Raw genomic sequence first — 17904 nt, 5'->3', positions numbered from 1 at the left:
CATAACACATTCTCCCAGTCCACTTCTAGATCATCCAAATGCTCTCTAGCAAACCGCAGACGGGCCTGGACGTGTACTTTCTTCAGCAGGGGGACACTCATTGCTGTAAAACAACCTATTTATCATTTATTTATGTTGATGCGAACCTGTTTGGTATCGAGGACCAAATTGGTTTCAACAAATTATACAGATGTCCAGCATCGTCATTTGGGAGTTCGCTGTATAGCCAGGACCGAGCCGTAGCGTCCTGGTGAGGACAGTATATTCGCATTTCGTTGTTCATGCACTGTACACTGTACATTTATACTGTATACATTAAACATGTACTTATACATGTTTTTTTTCTCTTCGTTGGGCATTTTATGGCTGGTGCGACTTATACTCAGGTGCGACTTGTAGTCCGAAAAATACGGTACCCAAAGTATAGGAGAAGTGTACCTTTACTCCATAGTATGTGAAGGTAGTCCTTATCCAAAGGCTGGTTAAGGATGATTAGACCGATCTTCTGTTTGCCTGCAGTCAGACACAAATGTAGAATTGTTATGATGTTCCTTCTGTCCTCCTTACAACACAAAAAGCAAATACATTAAAAAAAAAATAGAGGTACTGAAATATTCAGTACTGTTGACACTAGCACGTGATATGTATGCTCAAACTAGAACATTGTAAAATAATGGAATGGATATGACCCCAGTGGCCTGCAAGCAAGACAGTAAGGATGCCGTAACCTTGGATGGCACACCATCTGTGACTACATCGCAGCAGAAAACGACGACAACAAAAATAATACATTAAAAAAAAATAAACATGTCAGCTTGCTACTTCCCTCCTTCCTGTTTAAGAATGTCCATACTTCATTGTCATAGTCCCTGTCCTGGGATAAATCGTTTCACAAATCTAGTTGGACTCCTCCCTCAAAATCCCATCCATCTTGCCTCTACTTTTTTTCTCCTTCCTTTGCTCCACTGCTAATGCAGATCCCCCGACTGCTACTTTGCAATTGCCATTTTTCTATCTGCAGGGGAGCATAGAAAATGATGAGAAAGTCGGCATCCCTTGACAAAGTAAAACTAGAGCTGCTCCAATAGCATTAATGGGCAAAAGATTACAGCACAACCCCTCTCAACCCCCTCACCTTCACACTGTATTCCATTTATCTTCCACTCTTGTGTTTGCCTGCATAAATCCTTTTCCATGCATTTTTAATGTTTTGCTTTTTGTGTGCAATCGCTGAAAAACATTTAAGACTGGTTATGCCATTTTTCTACTGCATACATGTAGGGCTGCAATGAACGATTAGGTTTATTGTCGACTCATTAAACGACGAATCGATTCATCAGGTAAATGTCACTTTTTTCAATTATCTTCACAATTTAACCTCAAGTTGTTTTAGGCTGTTGTAAGTAGTGCTGCAACGATTAATTGAGTAACTCGAGTATTCGATTAGGAAAAAAAAAAATTCTAATTAAATTTTTATTGCTTCGAGTATTCATTTAATGAAAGTGGCATGGTAATAGTTCATTTTGAAAGTGTTTGCATTTAGTTTAATTGATTAGGATAGATACACTGCCCTCTGGTCTGCCTCATTTCACATGGCTGAATCCAACTGCTCCCTGTTAAGACCAACATAAGCCAAGTTTTTGTTTGAGCTAATTTTTTTTTAATGCATTCGTAATTTCGTTTATAGGTACATTTAGCCGTTTTTTGTGGTAAATGAACCCTGAACCTTTTGTTAACCGCATTGTAAAAAAAAAAAAATATATATATATATATATATATATATATTCACAAACATCCAAATTCCGATTATTGAATTATAACAGGTAAAACGGAAGTAAAACACAGTCAGCGCGGTCTTTGGGACGCAATGAGGAACGGACCGAGAGTAAATATCATGTTCAACTCTTGCCGCTAGATAAAAAAAACAATCATACCTGACTGCGGCCGACAGCCGCTACAAACAACGCCCAGTTGCTAGTTGCTACAAACATACGGCTACAGTAGATATCATATACTGTATATGTAGAACTAGATGCAAAATGACAGACGACGGCGGTGTTAGAACATGTATTATTGAACCGAGATGCAAAATGACAGACTTTCCGGCGTTAATAAACAGCCGCCATCTTAAAGCAGTACTAAAGCAGTGACTTCTCTAGAAGGCTCTGTTGTAGCGAACATAATTAACTTTTTATCTAAAATACTCCTAAACCGGCAGAATCTTGTCTTGAATCTATCTTTAAATGATGAAATAGTTTTAAAACTCTGACAAAAGTAGACAGAAGGGAAATTATGGAATAACGGGAGCAATTTTAACAACTACAAGAGTTGATTCACAACATTAAATTAATTGAATGTAGTTTAAAGCTGCTGATACAGAATGGGGACTGGAGTATTTTATTTACTGTTATTTTTATATATTTGTTTGCTGTTATATGCTAACGTGATACTTAAATAGTAGTTTGGTTTAGCCTGAGAGGATTTTTGAACAACTTTCGAACTAATGTACAAAACATAAAAAAAAAAAAAAAAAGGAGGGGGGTGCATCAATAATCGTTTTATAATCGAACCGGATGCTCTGAATCGTAATCGTAATCGAATCGTTAGGTGCCCAAAGATTCCCAGCTCTATTTATAACTGCCCTATAGTTTGCTTTTTATTCATTTTGGTTTGACAACAGTTTCCTGTTTCAATTGTTATTAAGTATCTTGATGACTTATTGTGACTATTATGTATCATTTTATTAGCGTTTTTGGATTATCATATGATGTAAACCACTTTGAACTACCTTGTGCTGAATTGTGCTATACAAATAAATTTGCCTTGCCAGTGCCTTTCAGTAAAATCACTGTATTCACCAGGTTTTAAAGTTTGTTTGAAAATATGCTCTCAAATAATGCACAAAAAAACCCTCTACACCCAGCTTTCATAGAAATATGGAAAGTTAAGTGTGTTACTTGTTATCGCATGTGATTAAGACGTTCCTTTGACGCTCTCTCATGCGCTCGCTTTCCCTCTTGGTCTCTCTAGCTCTCTCCATAAACTCGATTGAGACGTTCCCCTAAATAGAATACATTTCTGTTGCTTTCTTCATTTAATCTCTCCGAGGAAATGCTTATTGAGACTCCTGGTAGAGAGTATAAAGAAGCCTCTGAATGCATTTCAAAACCCCCGGTGTGCAGGGATAGACTTCTAAATTCTGAAATTTAGTGACAAATGCCAATTTCTGAAGCATTTGCGTCAGTAGTATGTATGGGTATGCTGTCTATGCTGTACCGCTCCTCCTTTTCAATATGTGTTTACAAGGGGTTGTTGGAAAAGTCACTGCTGGTTGAATTTCTGTTGTTGTTGTTGTTTTTTTTTGTTTTTTTTTATCTTGGCAGACGTCTAGCCAATTAAGAGAAGAGGCTGACAAAATCCTCTCCCTATTTTTTACTCCTAATGTTTTTTTTTTTTCTTCCTCCTCTCCTCCTCTGTGTAAAGACAATATTTTTTGGGCGATGAACTGCCAGTATAGAGAACATAAAACTTGAAAGGTAGTTTTTTTTCCCCCCTTAAAAAACTTTTTTAGCCACAAAACTTTTTAAATTTTGAGTTACACGGCTCTTGATATTGATAGAAAAGAAGAGGTGGTGTTCAAAAGTCTCCGATCATATCAGAAAAGTAATGTGGTGCCTAACGATAAAAGAAACTTGACTTACGAGTTCAGAAATTTGAGCTGTCGCCACCATTTTCCTTTTGCTATGACTTGTGGGCGCAAACGTTTGGATAGGAGCACATTATGGTGGACTAGCGAAAGCTACAGTGGTATGAAAAAGTATGTGGACCTTTTGGAATTTCTCACATTTCCGCATAAAATCACCTTCAACTGTGATCGGATCTTTGTCAAAATCACACAGATGAAAAAAACAGTGTTTGCGTTAACTAAACCACCCAAACATTTATAGGTTTTGATATCTTAATGAGGATAGTATGCAAACAATAACAGAAGGGGGAAAATAAGTAAGTGAACCATCACATCTACCCGTATTTTTCGGACTACAAGTCACATTTTGGGGGGAAATTTACTTGATAAAATCCAACACATAGAACAGATATTTCATCTTAAAGGCAACTTAAAATGAAAATACAATAGAGAACAACATGCTGAATAAGTGTACAATATGAAAATGTTTCATGATGCATGAACAACAAAATGCGAATGTGGCCGGTATGTTAACGTATCATAGCTATTAAGAGTTATTCAGACAACTATAGCATTAAGAAAATGCTAAGTTTACCAAATGATCAGTGTCACTCCAAAACACCAGAATAACATGATGATATAATAATATGTTAATAATTTCACACATAAATCGCTCCAGAGTATAAGTTGCACCTCCGGCCAAACTGTGGAAAAAAATGCGACTTACAGTCCAAAAAATACGGTAATATTTTGTGCCCCCGCCCTTTGGCAGCTATAACTTCAACCAGACGCTTCCTGTAGCTGCAGATCAGTCTGGCACATCGATCAGGGCTGATCTTGGCCCATTCTTCTCTACAAAACTGCTGTAGTTCAGTCAGATTCCTGGGATGTCTGGCATGAATCGCTGTCTTTGGATCATGCCACAGCATCTCAATGGGGATCATGTCTGGACTTCGACTTGGCCCCTCCAGAACGTGTATTTTGTTCTTCTGAAACCATTCTGAAGTTGATTCACTTCTGTGTTTTGGATCATTGTCTTGTTGCATCCTCCATCCTCTTTTTAACTTCAACTGTCTGACAGAAAGCCTCAGGTTTTCCTGCAAAACATCCTGATAAAATGTGAATTCATTCTTCCATTAATGTCTGCAAGGTGTCCAGGCCCTGAGGTAGCAAAACAGCCCCAAATCATGATGCTCCCTCCACCATGCTTCATGGTGCGGATGAGGTGTTGATGTTGGTGAGCTGTTCCTTTTTTCTTCAACACATGATGTTATTGTGTTACTCCCAAACTGATGGGGGAAAATATTACATTATGCTTTTGTGATGTATGATTGCTTCTGTGACATAGATTGTAATAACCTCTATTGTTTTTCACCTTGTTCCCATAATTAGGAGACGCGCTTGAGAATCTCACGAGATAACTTGTTTTGCACCATAGTACACGCTTTGGTCCCATAGAGATAACTTGTTTTTCACCCATAATATTTACCATTTGTTGCATCTGTTGCAGCACAGCTCATTTGTCCCATGTGAAAAGCCCTTTTTCAAGGGGGCTGAACCAAAAGTAGCTTAAATGTTTGTGATTGGGCGGGCCTGCGCCGCTCGGGGACGGAAGTTAGCCTTTCCGGGCGACCAGTGAAGTCCGCTGGTGGATTAAGCTAACGCATCGCCCAGCTTTTGCCGCTTTACTGGAGTGTTGCTGGCTTCCCACTCACTTGTCACGGTAAGCGATTTGCTAAAGGGACATTTTGTTTTGCTGTAACGGTAACGCGGGGATTCTGGGGTTGACAAACTCAAATCTAGCGTCTGTCAGGAACGCGGGCAGGCAGGTTGTGTGTGGACCCAAATGCAGGGAGGGGAGACGAGGCAGATTGATGGTGCAAAATGATTTAATTATGGCAAGCGAAAAACAAAGTACCAACAAATAATGATGAGGTTCCAAAAAACACAGCGGAAAACAAAACTCAGGTTACTAACAAAGGCTGGGTATCAAAAACTTACGGAGGGGAACACGAGGGCTTGGAGAGACGCAAGAATGTTGACCAGAGCATGGACATGGACGTAGACAGACTTTGACATAGACAATGACGCAACAAGGAGTGACAAGAAACTGGGTCATTATATACGCAGACAAGGGGTAACGAGACGAGGAACAGCTGGGTAACACAGGTGGATGCAGATTGCAGGATACACTGGGAAAACACACACAGGTGAGAGCAATGGGTAATCACTGGGACAAGTCACACTAGGAGAAACCAACACAAAACCTAACAGCGTCATCGTTGACATTTGTTATACAGTGGGGAGAACAAGTATTTGATACACTCACAATGGGAAGACCCACTGGCAGTGTATCAAATACAGTACTTGTTCTCCCAACTGTACTTGTTCGTGATGCTTGTTGCTTGCTCTTGTGGGATTGTAATCAATAAATCTCATTTATTCTGTATTTTCTAATCAATAAACATTGTCTATTGAGCAAAAGTGTGCCTGTTACTGATTCACCGCGAACCTGGAAATTTCGGAAAACACAAACAATTCAACTTTGGTTTCATCAGTCCACAAAATATTTTGCCAAAACGTCTGTGGAGTGTCCAGGTGCCTTTTCGCGAACATTAAACGAGCAACAATGTTTTTAAATTACTTTTTCTAAATGTTCTGTGATAACAATTGCAATATTGAATTTGAAATCTAATCCCGAAGTGTTCGGTGGATACAAATGTGAAACTTGTGGGGTTCGGTACCTTTAGCAAGGTTAAGAACCACTGCTTTAGATGAAATGGCATAGTACAATAAACAATAAATTACAGCATCTTATATGTATTGAGAGAAAGGCTTGTTTTAACTAAAGATTCATTATTTGCCCAAGTCAAACAAATCCGACAATTGCATCTCTTGCTGTTGTCACAAAAATGCCAATTATTTGTGATGTGACTTTTAATTCCCGCAGGACAGCGTGCGTCAGTAAGACTCAAGGAAGAACAATAGGAAGCAACACAAGTGTGACAGCATTGTGAATAAATAAGGGTTTTTCTCAGTTGCACATAGAACACAAACAATCTTGTGTTTGAGTCGCATAGCTCGGCGGCTTTTCATTGGGTTTTGATAAGCGGTGCTTCCACCATGGGGATGGAGGTACAAGTACCTGAGGGCAGCAGGCAGTCCAAAGGCGACAGCTCTTCATCCATGACCGCAGGAGCCAGTCTTCAATCAGGCAACTCACCAGGAACTGAGGAAAGATGTAGTTTTTTTTAATAAACTCTGTGTCACTTGACTTTTTGCCCCTTTTAAAGAGGATTTTCTCACATCCCTAAATTTTAATTGAAATCGCCGTCATGTAGCGGATGAATAACCAATTCTTACATGCAGCACAGATGCTAACTATTCTGAATTGATGAATACATTTTAAGCCATTAATAAATAACATCATATTGGTGAGGAAAAGTGAAAAACCAGTGTGGTCGGGGGAATAATTTGGGTGCGATTCAAAAACAGAGAAAATGGTATGTCACATTTTTCCACAATGTGACTCTCGGGCTATAATCGGGCTGGAATTGTATAGTCTGACCTGGCCGTTACACATCTCTTTCATTTAGTTTTAATTAGTGCTGTCAAATTAATCGCGTTAACGGGCGGTAATTTTTTTTTTTAAATTAATCACGCTTAAATATTTGATGCAATTAATGCACGCAGGGAATGACCCGTTCATGCGTTGCCTCAAACAGTTTACAATGACGCCGTTTTAGCACACTGAGAGCGAAAAGGCAGAGAAATGCGAGTGGACACAGGCGTTCATTGGACCGCGCCGTTTATTGGCTTAAGTTTTGGCAACTCTTTCAAAACAAATATAAGTATTTGGGCAAACGACATGGGGAAGAATGACAGGAGACAATCTTTTTCTTCATACATTTAATTGAACATAACGCAGATCATACTGTATACCAGTACTTCTCAAATGGGGGGCACAGAGCGATGCTGGGGGTGGCGCATGTGACCTTGGGGAACATACTTTTTTACCGTACTAGAATAAAGTGTAATTGCACATCCACTCCGTGGGTGGCAGTGCCGCTCTGATTTTCAGCGTGTGCACAATATTTTTGAACCAAACAAGAGCACACAGCAAAGAGCACTGGAGATATGAAATGCTAAGACAAGGAAATATGACAAAGCGTATGTAGCATTTGGCTTTTGGCTTTGACTTTTAGTACAGTGGGAGACTAGGAAAGACCAGTCTGTTTACTTTGTCTAAAAATGTTCGCAGCGGACAGCTGGAATTATTTTTTTCACCGAAAACGTGCTGAATATTGCCAACAATCAGTAAACCAGCGAGCACTGTCAGCATCATGCAAGGTGGCATACCAAGTTGCACGGTGCAAAATAACCCCAGACCATAGAAAAGGAGCTGATACTGCCCGCAGCAAAAAATAAATAAATAAATAAATAAATAAATAAATAAAAACTTTCCCTCTGTCCAGTGACTCTGTCGTTTTTGTCCTATTAATTTTTTTCCCCCCGGTCTAATTGTTTGACATATTGTCCTCGTGAGTTAATATTGCTAATCAATTTGAATTTATTATTACTTACTGATTTTATTAAATTTTATTTTTCAGTATCAAATGGTCAAAAAATCTATCTTGAGTATTTTTACAATTTTTTTTTTTTTTTTTTACACTTTATTGTAAGTTGATCTATATTACTTTTTTAATATTAAAAAGACCACAATGTTATGCAGAGGTGTACTTATAATAATAAATATTTTATATACAAAGGATACTACAGTATATTTACAGTGGCGGCAAATATTTGGGGGGGGCGCGGAACGTTTACGTCTTCCGGGGGGGGGGCATAACAGAAAATAATTGAGAAGCACTGCTGTATACCATTGCAGCCACCACTGATAGTCATGGTTGCCCAACTTCCCATCATGCATTTGGGCGGGACAGTTAAGTCGCTGCAGCAGCATTTAGTGAAAGCACGAAAAAAAAAAAAAAAAATTCCTCTCTCTCATTGGAGACGATCTCTATCTTAACATGCCTAATTAAACACAACGCAGAACATACTGTATACCATTTGCAGCCACCACTGATAGTCATGGTTGCCCAACTTCCCATCATGCATTTGGGCGGGACAGTTAAGCCGCTGCAGCAGCATTTAGTGAAAGCACAACAAAAATAATATTCCTATCTCTCATTGCAGACGATCTTTATCTTAACATGCCTAATTAAACACAACGCAGAACATACTGTATACCATTTGCAGCCACCACTGATAGTCATGGTTGCCCAACTTTCCATCATGCATTTGGGCGGAACAGTTAACTCGCTACAGTATCATTTGGTGAAAGCACAAGAAAAATAGTAATCCTATCTCTCAGAAAAATAATGTTCACAAAAAGAAAAGCGCTCAATGCAAAGAGAACTTGCATTCCCAATCAATATAGCTATGCAAAATACACATAAAACTTACTCAGACTTTGCCTTGGCTAGATCTCTAATTTAAAACTCGCCATTGACACCTTGTGGTGTATTTCAATCACTACCTTACGTAGTTAAAGAGCATACGACACCAGAAAAAAAGTCTTAAATGGCATTATTATGTGAATTAGAATCATATTTTGAGACGATTCGACCATATACAACAATTTAGCAAAGCGCAGATGACGAGAAATTAGTCTTTTAATCTGCCGGTTAGCCACGCCTACAATTATAGGGCTTTAGCGTCCCCAACAGGTGGATGACGTCAGCGGTAGACTAGGCTCATCGGTTTTACTATTCAGCCCATTGAGGGGGAATTGTTCAGAACGAGGAAAACGAGACGAAGAGAGCTGCAAAATGTCATTGTTTCAGTCTCTCTACTCCCAATATTTTTACAGGATATTCTTTTTATCCAAGTATTTTCCCCAATAGCTATATAAATGGCTTGAGAAGGACCAGTCAGCCCGTCGAGGGGGAACTATTCACAATGAGGAAAACGCGACGAAGAGAGCGGCAAAATGTCATTGTTTCTGTCTCTTTACTTCAATATTTTTACAGGATATTCTTTTTATCCAAGTATTTTTCCCCAATAGCTATATAAATGGCTTGAGAAGGACCAGTCAGCCCGTCGAGGGGGAACTATTCACAATGAGGAAAACGAGACGAAGAGAGCGGCAAAATGTCATTGTTTCTGTCTCTTTACTTCAATATTTTTACAGGATATTCTTTTTACCCAAGTACTTTCCCCAATTGCTAAATAAATGGCATGGTCATGACAAATATCTTGTGCTAAATGGAATATAAAATAATAAAAATCCATTTATTCAAGACGACATGGCAAAATTACTCCATAATGGTCAAAACAGTCGACTTTACCTTTACTGTCACACCTGCCGAACGATATTTTATGACACCTAAATCGGACATATGTCATTTCCCTTCCCCGGCTTCGGAGAATGCAAACAGACTAGAAGGAGTGACAGCTAGCCGACATGCTAACCCGAACCGAGGGATGTTTCAAAGTCTTCGAAGTGGAAAATCACACATAACTAGCCTGGATTATTTGACATGACGACCCGGTTGTCGAGTTTCTTTGCGGATCGGCAAACCGCCCGGCGGAGAGCAATTTACAGTTCGTTCCCTGGAGGAGGGTGGCTGGAATTGTTGTGTAGCTAACGTGCTAACAGCTAACTGCTAATGAGCGTGAGGATAGCTTTTTACATGCCTATCAATGATCAAACGTAAGTAGTCCTTTATTTAAAGGAATTTTATAGTGTTTACTTTGTAATCACTGTATTCGTATTTGACATAATACAAAACAAGATGTTTACTCACTTCCTTGTAAGTCCAATGGTCCCACAGTAAATATCCACGGTGAATGGGAACCTTTTGAAACTCCAAAAAGGCGCATACGCCTCTCCCGCATACAGAATGATTTTTCTGCAGCCGTTTGGCTGGCGTGATGCAAAAAATAAAAGTATTAATCCGCAAAATCAGCTGAATCCTTCGTCCTCATACACAACAGTACACTGTAGCGTGAAGAGGACGTCTTCTACCGTACACGTCACAGCGCCCTCCTCCTCAATGCGAGACCGAAGCCGGAAGTCACTCATTTTCCTGGCGCGGGATTCAAAAAACTAAATAAATATAGCGATCGCTTCCACACACATCCAAGCGGTCCATATCATTCAGGAGCATAAAATACCGCGTGTATTATGAAATAAACATGCTTTTTCGTGTCACAAGCACTTTAAGGACACTGTGATAGAACGGCAGGAAGCCCGATTTTTTTATTGAAAATTTTACAAAATTTAAAATTAAAATTATTATTTTTTTGTTATTAAAACGAAAACATTAAGAGGGGTTTTAATACAAAATTACTATAACTTGTACTCAAATTTATCTTTTAAGAATTACAAGTTTTTCTATCCGTGGATGCCTGGTTAATGCCATCTTATGGATTTATTGTTATAATAAACAAATACAGTACTTATGTAAAGTATATTGAATGTTTATGTCCGTCTTGTGTTTTATCTTTCCATTCCAACAATAATTTACAGAAAAATATGGCATATTTCAGAGATGGTTTGAATTGCGATTAATTACGATTAATTAATTTTTAAGCTTTAATTAACTCGATTAAAAATTTTAATCGTTTCACAGCCCTAGTTTTAATAAAACAAACTTGAAGTAAATCTGGTGAAATCTGTTTAAATTATGGAAAAACAGGGCAGCCTACATCGATAATCTGTCAATGAATTGAATAAAACTATTACGGTAGGTGGCAAATGTTTTCCATTTGATAATTAAGCGAAACACAAAAATACACACCGTCCCAGGCTTCAACTGGGACCGTGTGCTTTGGTCAGATGAGACCAAGATTGAGCTTTTTGGCAACAAACACTCTAAATGGGTCTGGCGTGCCACAAAAGATGCGCATGCTGAAAAGCACCTCATACCCACTGTGAAGTATGAGGTTGGGTGAGTGATGCTGTGGGGCTGTTTCGCTTCCAAAGGCCCTGGGAACCTTGTTAGGGTGCATGGCATCATGAATGCTTTGAAATACCAGGACATTTTAAATCAAAATCTGTTGCCCTTTGCCCGAAAGCTGAAGATGGGTCGTCACTGGGTCTTTCAGCAAGACAATGACCCTAAACATATGGCCAAATCTACACAGAAATGGTTCACCAGACACAAAATCAAGCTCCTCCCATGGCCATCTCAGTCCCCAGACCTTGTTTTGTTGGCAAAAGGGGGTTGTACAAAGTATTAACACCAGGGGTGCTAATAATTGTGACACACTTTATTTGATGTCAAGTAATTTTTTCTTTATGTGGGATTTTTCCCCCACTGAATGAATGCGCTTGTATTGAAGGTTGGTTTTTTTCTCTTTTTTTCCATTAAGGTCCCATATTATTTATTAGAAGCTAAAAAACACATCTTTTTCAGGGGTGCCAATAATTATGGAGGGCACTGTATGTCTATATGCTGCCATCGCAGATTCATGGCGCATTAAGCCCCCAAACTATTTTTAATTTGTCCGTTTTACCCTGGAAACCCCCGTTTACAGACGTCGCCCAACCGCCTTTCTTTCAACCCAGCCATAAAAAGAAGGTAAGTAATTATATTTATTATTCAAAATGTCTGTCATTTTTAGTTTAGAATCATTAATCGATGTCTAATATTTCGTTGAAAAAAAAAAAAAAAAAAAAACGACTTAAAAAAATTATTCACTTGCATACTTTAAACTTAAAAAAAAAAAAACGTCACAATGTAATAGTCAAAACCTCAAAACTATCGCTTAATTGTATTTTTTTGTTACTGTCGCATTTTCCCCAATATTTTAGGTGATTAATTATCCATCCAAACAAAGAAAAATTGAAAAAAAAAATTTAAAGGGTAAATATATGAAAAAGAACATCTTGACCACTCCTTGATGTCTGCGATTTCTGCACTGCAACCCTTGTTATATTACCATGTTTCACTCATAAAATCCCCCCAAAAATCCACAGCTATGGCCATTCACAGCTGTGTCTTGACACTCAGTGATACATGCTACATAGAGTTCTTGGATCGAAACAAGGCAAGTACGTGATAATATCTCATTAATATCATGGCGTCTTTAATTCTGCTCTAGCGTGCTCTCGCCTCCAGTTAGGGTTTTGCTGTTTAATTTTTTTTTTTTTTTTTCATTCCCTACTTTTAAATGTTTTTCTTCCCCCAGAAAATAGAGATGTTAAGCTTTCCAATGATGTATCACACATGCATATAGGACAAGTTTGAAATTTGGTCAAATTTTTGGGTCTCAGAGCGGAACTTCAAGTCTACTGAGTGTACATATACATACATTTAAATATATATATATATATATATATATGTGCACCCCGGGATATTAAGAGAGCAACCAACCGTGTAAGAACAAATATGAGAGCGTCAAAGAAACACATTGAAAGAAACTTGGATCAAATAGTGAAGTAACATTCATGTGTCAAGGGACTTTTTATTTTTATTTTTCGAAAGCCTGCAGAGCAGATCACTACACGTTGAAAGAGCTGTACATAATTTTAGCCAGATGTATTCGCTGAACTTTAAAGTGTCGTCCTGCATTGCTCGTTAATATTGACAGTCATGAATTCATTATGTGTGTACTTTACTCACATTTTCTCAAGCTGTCAGAGAAGAAGCAGCGTGGTGTGTGTCACTCAATAACTCCTTCTTCCACGCACTTACATATAGCAGAGTTGAACCACATAATTAATCATTAATATGTTCCATATTTTATGACTATAGTGGAGTGTTTCCCTAGTTTCACAACAATAATTAACCATTGATTAATTGATTATTCTGTTAGCTATATGTTCATCAGAAGCGAATTCGTAACGATTCATTGAGAAGTTAAAACTTTTTAACGAGCCTGCTTAACCATGCAATCAATAATTCAACCGGGCAGCAAGATTAGGAATTTGAACTTTGCCCAGCTGCACTGTTCAAAGGTTTATATGCAACATCAACAATATGCACGCCGCCTAAAAGATGCATTTTTTTGTATTCATTCATCATTCAAATAATACCCGTTAGTGATATATCAAAGAAAACAAAATGAAACATATTAAAATGCAAATACAGAGCTGTTATTTAGCAAAAAACTTACAGAATGGAGATATTTCCGCCATTGTAGATGTAAACAGTCAACGAGGGCAAACAAAGAAGCTTCCGGGTTGAAAGAAAAAGGGGTTGGATTATGCTACAGAGACATCTAGAGGCCAAAAGGACTTATTTGGAAGTACAGTCGTAGTGATTAAGCTCCTTTTTGTATATAAAGCAAACTTTGACAAACAAAAAAGTCTAAACTCTAAAAAACAAATAATAAAAGGATGGGGAAAGTACAAATAAAGGAGACAGTAGAGCTACATATATATACAAGAAATAGTAATGGCAAGGATTGTCTATACAAACAAAAAATTAGTAAAACAAAGCAAGAAAAACCATGTGCCAGGATGAGATATTAACGGTATGATAACATTAAGCAAAAATATCACGGTTTCACAGTGTTGGAATTACAGCTCTAAAATGTGTTACTTTGAAAAAAAAAAAGACTTTTTTCCATTGAACAGGATTTTTATTTTTCAAAACATACAAGCAAATTGGAACATAAGTATGATGTTAAGTTCAAATAAATTTAAAATATACCTGAACTTTTCTAAATAAAATTCAAATAAATGAAGTCCTTTAGGTGAGCATTAACCCACAGCCACAGCTCAACATGATTACGATCAGAACAAAAATAATTGAATAATTTTCTATAAAAAGCATGTGTGTATGACTTGTATCGTGTTTATATTATACACACACAGGGCTGTCAACAGACTTGCAGGGACCCGGGGACAAGAGAATTTGTAAAATTGTCAATCAAAAAAATAAAGTAGTAGCCCACCATTGTTGATGCCAATAATTACACAATGCTCATGGGTCGCACCCAAGCACCAGCAGAGGGCGACAAAACTCCCAAAAACACAAGTAACGAGTGGAGATTACACTGTACTGTCATTTTAATCTGTTTGAGCGGGGCATGTGCGTTAATTGCGTCAAATATTTTAACGTGATTAATTTTAAAAATTAATTACCGGCCATTAACGCGATAATTTTGACAGCTCAAATATATATATACATATACGTATATACGTATATATATATATATATATATATATATATATATATATATATATATATATATATATATATATATATATATATATATATATAAATGTGTGTGTATACCGTATGTTGAATGTATATATCCGTCTTGCGTCTTTTCGCTCCAACAATAATTTACAGAAAAATACGGCATATTTTATAGATGGTTTGAATTGCGATTAATTACGATTAATTAATTTTTAAGCTGTAATTAACTCGATTAAAAAATTTTATCGTTTCACAGCCCTAATATGTGTATATATATATGTATATATATATATATAAATGTGTGTGTATACCGTATGTTGAATGTATATATCCGTCTTGCGTCTTTTCGTTCCAACAATAATTTACAGAAAAATATGGCATATTTTATAGATGGTTTGAATTGCGATTAATTACGATTAATTAATTTTTAAGCTGTAATTAACGCGATTAAAAAATGTTATCGTTTCACAGCCCTAATATGTATGTATATATATATATATATATATATATATATATATATATATATATACATATGTGACATACATACATATGACATTTTTCGGCCAACAGGGGGGGCCTGCCCCCCCTTAAAATCAGCTTATGGTGATGTGACACAATATGAACAAACATACCACTCATACTAATATTTATCTTTGAAGAATTGCATGTCTTTACTGTCTTTACATGTCTGGTACTCTTTAAATAAAATACTGTACTGTATTTATTTATTTTACTTTTTATGTAATTGGAAAACATCCGCGATGGACTGAGGGCGCAAAGTTTGAAGCGCGAAGTAGTGAGGGATCACTGTATTCGAAACACCCTACTCCTACTAGGCAAAATTGTACTCGCACGTGTAAACAGACAGCAGGACCAAACATCGACACATACAGTACACAGTAGTGATGGTGCACACATCAGATAAGGTGAGACAGCAGGAGAAGACGTGCAAAGTGTGGAACCAAATTCCTCTCAAGGTGAATCCACTGCAGGGGCTCGTTAAAATAAACTCTCCCTCATCAATCAGCCCTTCTCCGGGCTTCCTGGCATACTGCTGCACATAGGAGGAAATACACATACACACTAGTGTTATGTGCAGATGTACAAGATGTTATTCATCCTTTAGGCATGCATTATAGATACATCTATGAATAAATTCCCATCTGACTGCATCAGTTATTGGGAAGAATGTTTGTTTGGGGTTTTTTTTCTTCACAAGTTTACCCTCTGCGGATATTAGATCGGATATCCTGCTCCTCCCTGACATTTTATGCCCATCATTTACCAGTAATGATTGTGTTACTTTACTTTTTCTCAACAGCTTCATATTCATCAAAGGTCTAGAGCTCTAATAATAAACAAACTACAGCAGGGGTCGGGAACCTATGGCTCCAGAACCAGATGTGGCTTGTTGAATTAATTTTTTAAATTAAGATTTATTCTGGTGCTTGAAAAATTTAACATAGACGTTTAACTTTCCTTTAGTATAGTATAGTACCTATTTTTAGTACCTATTTTTTTTATTTACTTCTAAGTTTACTAGCTAATAAATCTCTTAATTTAACATCAGAAACTTAATACTTGAGGAAAACATGCAGAATAAATTATAAATAACATGTAAATAGATTATTAATCAATTCCATATGCAATCACAACTTATTATAGAATAGAATAGCCCTTTATAATCATTATACACTATATACTGTTAGCAAATGAGGCTATCGGCCGCCTGACGTAAACAGAGCTTTTCTGGCGAAAATTCTTGTTAATAAATGCTTAAATCCCCAAATTCTTCATAGATATGGACATAAAACGGTCTCGATTCTTGGTTAAAAGCAAAGAAACCGTACAGTTAGCGTTTATTTTACGTATATGGATGAAGTACCATGCTACTATGTTAGCGAATGAAGCTAGTGGCCGCCTGATGTAAACAGAGCTTTTCTGGCGAAAATTCTTGTGAATAAATGCTTAAATCCCCGAATTCTACATCGATATGTACGTAAAACAGTCTCGATTCTTGGTTAAAAGCAAAGAAACCGTGCAGGTAGCATTTATTTTACGTATATTGTCGAAGTACAAAACAATGCTACTCTGTTAGCAAATGAGGCTAGCGGCCGCATGGCGTAAACAGAGCTTTTCTGGCGAAAATTCTTGTGAATAAATGCTTAAATCCCCGAATTCTTCATAGATATGTACGTAAAACAGTCTCGATTCTTAGTTAAAAGCAAAGAAACCGTGCAGGTAGCATTTATTATATGTATATTGTCGAAGTACAAAACAATGCTACTCTGTTAGCAAATGAGGCTAGCGGCCGCATGGCATAAACAGAGCTTTTCTGGCGAAAATTCTTGTGAATAATTGCTTAAATCCCCGAATTCTTCATAGATATGGATGTAAAACAGTCTCCATTCTTGGTTCAAAGCAAAATAACGTGCAGGTAGCATTTATTTTGCGTAAATATTGCCAACAGTTACGAAAATTAGCCGCCTCCACGTGTAAACAAAGAAGAAAATTCCTGCGAATAAATGCTTCAATCACGCAAGCATGATTCGAAAAATATAATATTTACCTTGAATCCTCAAACAAATCATTGAGACAATCCTTCCTGTTTGTATGCGATACAGCTTTTGTAGTTCTTCAAAAATCCAACTTAAATCCGACATGAGCATGCGCCATCTTCGGCTATTACTAAATGAAGCTCGGTCCCTCTGTTCCTCCTTGCCCGTGCGACCGTGTTGGGGTTGACGACCACCATGATGAGCCTGACGCTCTGCTTCTCGATCAAAGAGTGCGCCTGCACCTTCTGAGTCAACTTGTAGCCGGCCTTGACAGACTTGTAGTTATCTCACCTGGCCAGCGCTTTCCGGCTCTAGAATCAGGCCGTCCTCATCCTCTCAGGTTCCTACAGAACATGTTTGTTTTAGAAAGATAGATGTTTTGATTCATCTTTGTCCATAAAGTGAATAAATGCTCACCACTTACTTCAGCCCCAGGACACCTGGGCGGCACCATACAGCCGATGTTTTGGAGGCAGCTGTAGCTGTTCTTCCAAAGGTTCAAAGA

General features: G+C 37.6%; 1 protein-coding gene across 5 annotated transcripts in view; it reads right to left on the bottom strand.

Moving 5' to 3' along the window:
* tpk1 (thiamin pyrophosphokinase 1) overlaps nucleotides 1-17538 on the bottom strand; it is an 83913-nt gene extending 66375 nt beyond the window's left edge. The window contains exons 1-3 of one of the 5 annotated variants that reach the window (XM_057824898.1): nucleotides 17411-17538; nucleotides 6831-6914; nucleotides 439-513 (exon numbers count right to left, since the gene is read on the bottom strand). In XM_057824898.1, coding sequence (XP_057680881.1) covers nucleotides 439-513; nucleotides 6831-6873 — 118 coding nt within the window. In that variant the 5' untranslated portion in view covers nucleotides 6874-6914; nucleotides 17411-17538. Of the gene's footprint in view, nucleotides 1-438; nucleotides 514-6830; nucleotides 6915-13317; nucleotides 13741-13810; nucleotides 13890-17410 lie in introns of those variants that run through there. The other 4 variants (XM_057824896.1, XM_057824897.1, XM_057824899.1 and 1 more) reach the window with 4 other exon arrangements.
* Between the last annotated feature and the right edge of the window lie 366 nt (nucleotides 17539-17904).

Source organism: Corythoichthys intestinalis, chromosome 20 (genome assembly GCF_030265065.1).
Source record: "Corythoichthys intestinalis isolate RoL2023-P3 chromosome 20, ASM3026506v1, whole genome shotgun sequence".
NCBI classification, from domain to species: domain Eukaryota; kingdom Metazoa; phylum Chordata; class Actinopteri; order Syngnathiformes; family Syngnathidae; genus Corythoichthys; species Corythoichthys intestinalis.
Note: the sequence above shows the minus strand (reverse complement) of the source record. Positions and strands in the feature narration are given on the sequence as shown.